Genomic DNA, 6000 nt, shown 5'->3' with positions numbered 1-6000 from the left:
GAGCTTATACAGGATCGTTAGACTGCGCCCGGTGGACCGAGGCAACTTCATTTGCGGGCTCCTCTGGCCGTGAAATGAAGTCGGCCCAATATTGCGTCGATACGGTTACATTACAGACGCAAACGAGTTCCGATGGACTCGCTGATCTCGCGTTTGTCTCATTTCCGAGGGGAGCTAGTCCTATTTTTAATAGAGGATGATTATGTCAGCAGTTTTTTGTTTTAGAATTTGTAGGTTTAATCCGATTTTATGGGTATTGGCTGATTTATGTGTTTGTTAATTTAAAATGAGACGTATCAGAAATTGTATTGCAATCTGCAATTTCAAAGATACAGTAGATAAGACAGTGGTTCTTTAGGTTATTAAGGAAAATAGAAATCGTTTTGGATTTTACACACTTTTTTGTACTTTGGGTTTAAATTGATTTACTGTTTTAATTTTTAAACGACGAAGAATAAAGAAAAATAATCAAGCTAATGAAAATTTCAATGAAATTTTTATAAAGTAACATAGCTTTATGTTGATATTGAATTGGGTGGATATCGAACGAAGAACCTTTATGTGGGGCTTGAATGACCAAAAACATGTCAATGATATAGAAAATTGATGTTTTGAATAGACGGTGACTAAATTATGGGTTATTTTGATTGTTACTTTTCATGGATTTTCATAATCATAATAACGAATACTTATAAAAGACGAATTCACGCAAAAGTTTAAGCTCGGTTCACCAAATGGTGGAGCTATGTAAAGTTTAATTAAAGTGAACAAGTGAAGCTTAAACATGAGAGTAGCACATTCAAATCCATTAAGCTAGACTCAGCATTCGTTTGTGGCATACCACATATCATGGCTGCTTTCCGTGCGAATTCAAGCCGAGGCTTTTGTGGGTGCATGTTACCCGTACTTTGGACCCGCTGAATTTTTTTCTGAAAACTAAACACCACGCCTCTTTACAGGTTGTCCGGGATTGGTCGGTTCGCATCTGTTACCGTAGCGGTGCGGGCCAATGAGGCGGGCGGCTACGCGCAGCCGTAGCGGCGTAGCCCCGAGGCGCGCGGGGCGCTACGCCATCGACAGACGCTACGAAGGAGCTGCTACGTCTGGAATCTGAAAAATGTAAGTACTCCACTGGAATTTCTTTTAAAAATCAGCCAGATATTGCATTTGTATCCTTAGAATTCAATATTCGGATTGTGCGTCGAGTTCCTATCGATTTTTACCCTGCCATATAGGTGTGTGCATATAATGTACGTATAGTACATACAAACGTACTATACCTCTATATCTACTTAGCTAGTGATGGTTATGTAAGTAGATTATGTGTGTGTGCCGTTTCATTGTTGGTGAAAATTATCTAATATCAACGAATTAGCTAAGACTGCAATATCGGTGAAGCAAACAAAGAACTGTTTCGAGGATATGCCATTTTATTAATTTATTTGATTGAGAGGTTTTATTAATCTTTCATTGTTGATACATTTTCAAAATGGCGGCTACAATTTTAATCAACGTTAATGTGAATTATTAGACGATAAATTGAGTAATAGATAATTGGTTTCAAGATAAATTTTAACGTTGCGTTAATTTTTATTCATTTTTCAAGCAGGAAATTCTTTTTTTTTTGTTTAGTAATATTGAAAATGCAGACAACAGTTAAATTGCTTCTGTAGAAGCGGAAGTTTAAAAATTAATAATTTCGCAATAAATCAAGCTGATTATTAACAGCATTTATCTGTTGCAATTATATCTCTGTAGTCTGCTCTGTTCAACCTTGAACCAGGGGCATCGCCGAGTTACCGACATTTTTACTCTTACGACAGACCTCGATTATCTTCCGAAATATTGCATTACATTACATTCTTTAATTGTATCTAAAGTCTAGTAAACCTAATTGTGTGAACTTCAATCTTTTTACTGCTGGCCTAAACTCCTGAATATTTCTTCTACAGGTGTTAGCGAGCCGGCAGAGCCAATTGATGAGGGAGACTGCAACACCATGCAGGGGCTCCAAGCCGCTAAAGACAAGGCCTCCGGCCTGTTCGCCAACAAACCCCTCGTTTTCAAGTAAGTGTATCGTATTTCTTTTATATTTCTGGTTTTCTGGTCACTAAGCGGAAATCTTAAGCTAAGTTATTTTATCGTTTTAATATCTGACTATGGATTTCCGCAAAGTAACGCTGATATGATTACGTCCGGTGATTGAGAACCAAGAACTGAAGGCATAAGTTACAGTTTCAGGAGTAACTAACGATTTTACATTCATCAGTTCCGAATTTGTCTTAATTGATATAATTTTATTCGTGATTTGTGATAGAACATAAAATATTTATCATGTTACTACTCAAGTCAAGCCTCTGCTTGAGATTAAACATTTGTATTTATTGTTTTTATCCACAATTGTATTTATTGTGTAAGTAGGTCAATGTTATTTGTTTTGAAGTTTATCAAATATAGGTACCTACATTTGTTTTGAAAATTCTACACTTAAAGCTTTTTACGTAATACGTATCATAATTATTAATGTTTATATTAGTTATTGACATTTAACCTTCTATTTCCTGATTACATATTTGAGGAAAAGAGTTATTATCTTATTATGTATTGTGACTCATCACGTAGAATACGGAGAAATGACGAATTCTGATCAAACATAATAATAATGGCCATAACTTGTTAACTGTAAAACACATGAAAAAGTCTTTATGATATTTATGCACAAAGCTATTGAAATACTTACTATTATACTTATATATACGGAGATAATTTGATGAAATTTTATCTTTTTGTCACTAAAAGCTTGCCAAGTACAACATTTCTCAGGATAAACCGAATATAACAGAAAGTCACAATCTAGCAACATCCTGTCCGCGGATCCAGAATTTTAGTTTACGGTTGAAAAATTTTATAGCCCATCCCTTAAAAATTTTATTTTCCCCGAGCTCAAAAACGTCCCGGAATGGTGTTGCGGTAACCTAACGTGAACAATACACGACGGCACGTACTACATGTAGTTGTGCTTTGGGTTTTTACTTTGGAACAGTGTAATAGTACCCACCTCGTAGTAAATTTAATGGAAATTGACGATCTGGTGAAGGTCGCGGGAAGCACCTAGATGCGGACAGCGCAAGGCCGGTCGTTATGAAAATCTGGTGAATCTGTTCTGTACTATCATATTATGTCATCAAATCTGATGTACCACATTCTGCAAATAAATCATTTTCATTTTCTACGGGGAAGGTGTGCAGCCTTTAAGCCTTAATTTCCAATTGAAATAGTATACTATACAAGACTTACGAGTTATGTTTAGGGACACACGAGTTATAAAGGCGATAACAAGTGGGTGAGAATGTTTAATAGTTCGGTTTACATCAAATTATACTTTGCCAATTGAGTAAAGGTTCTCGCCTCAACTTTGGTTATTGATTGACACACCAATCGAAAAATTATTTGGTTAAGAATTAAAGGCAGTGGCGGATTTACAAATTTGCCGCTAGTAGGCCATTCAATTTTTGCCGCCCCTACCTACTGACTTTTGAAATTCAATACGTTAGTTTAATCCTGATATTAGTATGATTGTGAACTTAATGATATTTCTGTCAGTTACTAGATTATTATTGCAACCCGCTATGTAATGAAGAGTTTAAAATGTTGACCTAAAACAGCAGTATGAACTAATCCTAAGGTGGGCAAAGGCATGACTTAAAAATACCTACACTATGAACACAGACAAAATAATGTGTGGTTAGTAAACATTGTTTTTGGTAAATATTTTTTATTGGACTTAACAGTTTAAAAACACTACAAACAATTTCTATTAAAATATAACATGTTAACAATTTAGTTAATGGTGACAGACAATGAGATCAAATAAGTTTTACATTATTTTCTTGCGAGATTGTAAATTTGCAAAATCATTAATTATATCGACGTATGAAATCTTTTTCATAGGTTCTGACTGTATGCACAAAAGAGATAAAGCATTAATAGGCCAGAAGAATTAGATTTTAAATCGGAAATAATTCCTACAAAAGATTTTATTGCTTTAATGGCTTCATTGGTTGCCCATTAAGACTTTCCTAGGTTTTCGACTTCGACGGAGTTGTGCTTAAGTGGTGGGGGCCCCCGAAAGGGGCGCTTTTTAGGTTTTCCGGTTATACCGCGTAAAGGACTTACCCTATCGAAAAGTGGTCCTTCTGACGGTTGAAGGACATTTAATCTTGCATTAAATAAGACCAAATTCATATGTTTTGGACAAACCGTTCTCGTGTAAATGTTCGGCAAAGTAGAAAATATGTGTATAATTAATGACCCTCTCCACGTCCAATGGCTAGTCACCCGTAGGCTCCCAAACCTTGTAAAGGGTCGCCTTAACCAGCGTATTCCTGTCAAGGCTCACGAGTTGGATTCGCTTATCCTTGTTCGTCCCAGCCGTTCCTTAACTGCGGTTGCTGCACCTCTTCCTGGCACTCTCCTGAACGACTCCGTGTTACGTAATGTGGCTGCCCCTCTTCCTTGTACCCTCCTGTACGATTGCATTGCTTAGCCATATGCCTGGTCCAAGGTTCGACGCCACAAAATCAACTTCGTACGCGTGAAAATAGTTTAAATACTATTTTCCGTGCTTGCAACATTTTTCTTTACTGCTTCGCCTCTATTAGTCGTAGAGTAATTGTATATATCCTATAGCCTTCCTCAATTTATGAGCTATTCAACACAAAAATAATTATTTCAATCAAACAAGTAATTCTTGAGATTAGCGCGTTCAAACAAACAAACAAAAAACTCTTCAGCGTTTTAATATGAACTTGTTGTTGTTGTTTTTTTGCGTCGAACCTTAGACCAGGCATACGGCTAGGCAACGTAGTCCTGCAGGAGGATACAAGGAAGAGGGGCAGCCACAGTAGGTAACACAGACAAGGATAGGCGCATCCAGCTTGTAAGCCTTAATAGGGTTACACTGGTTGAGGCGCTCCTTTTCAAGACTTGGAAGCCTGCGGGTAACGAGCCATTGGACGTGGAGAGGGTCATTAATTATACACATATTTAATTTTTACTTAAGCACAACTCCGTCGAAGTCGAAAACCTAGGAGAGTCTTTATGGGCAACTAATGAAACCATTAAAGCACTAAAATCTTTAATAGGAATTATTTCCGATTTAATTCATTTTTGTGTTTAATTCTACTGGCCTATAAGCTTTTCTTGACTTAAAGTAGATCGTAGATAGTTATTAACCCGTTTTTTTTAAGCAAGAAAAGCTTCCCACCTGAACAATTTGTCACCGGTGTGCACAGCACAGAGCCATGCGAAGTGCTATATCCAGTATAATTAGCTAAGAACTACTTAAAGGTAAACAGAAATATCAAGGCTTGGTAATACAGGGTGGCCCAGAAGAAAATTTCGTCATTTCGGAATGCGTTCGTCAGAATTACTTTGAAACCTATTTTCAATTTTTTGCCGAATGCTCAGCTTCAGTTGCTGCATGGTTGTTGGATTAAAAAAGTATACTCTATTCCTAATCTAACACCACAAAAAGTAATTTTCTGGAGTGAGATCAGGGCTTCCTGGTGACCAGGAGATGTCACCCCTGCCTGAAATTATTTTTTTGTGGGAACATGTCTCTTACCATCTAAATGCTCTCAGTTGAAGTGTGACACGTAGCCCCATCTTGATGATACCAAGTGCTCCGATCATAACCTTGCAAATCTTGCAGCTTTGAAATCAAAAAGCTTTTCAGCCTACCAGTATAGCACTCTCAAAAATTAATCATCCTTTCAATGCAACAAACCAATTAAGCAGTGGTGAAATCTCACTGCCTCTAAGAAGCGCTAATCTCATTCCAGCAGACTTCTTTTTGTGAGGTTACCTTATGAGCAGAGTATACTCTAATAATCCAAAAAATCTGCAGCATTCATCCATCCTGAATCCATTTTGAGGTAACTCTAAGGCCTCAGCCTCGAATTTAGCGGGCAGCGGGGCGGCGGCGGTAGCGGTGCGGGA

General features: G+C 37.3%; 1 protein-coding gene across 1 annotated transcript in view; it reads left to right on the top strand.

The window, feature by feature from the left end:
• Positions 1-1083: 1083 nt before the first annotated feature.
• The window catches only part of LOC135072530 (vesicular glutamate transporter 1), a 51860-nt gene continuing 46943 nt past the window's right edge, over positions 1084-6000 (top strand). Inside the window, exons 1-2 of the mRNA XM_063966472.1 lie at positions 1084-1119; positions 1953-2067. Of these exons, the coding sequence (XP_063822542.1) occupies positions 2000-2067 (68 nt within the window). The 5' untranslated portion in view covers positions 1084-1119; positions 1953-1999. The remainder of the gene's footprint in view (positions 1120-1952; positions 2068-6000) is intronic.

The sequence above is a fragment of the Ostrinia nubilalis genome, chromosome 6 (assembly GCF_963855985.1).
Source record: "Ostrinia nubilalis chromosome 6, ilOstNubi1.1, whole genome shotgun sequence".
Lineage (NCBI taxonomy): Eukaryota > Metazoa > Arthropoda > Insecta > Lepidoptera > Crambidae > Ostrinia > Ostrinia nubilalis.
This window is presented reverse-complemented; position numbering and strand designations above follow the sequence as displayed.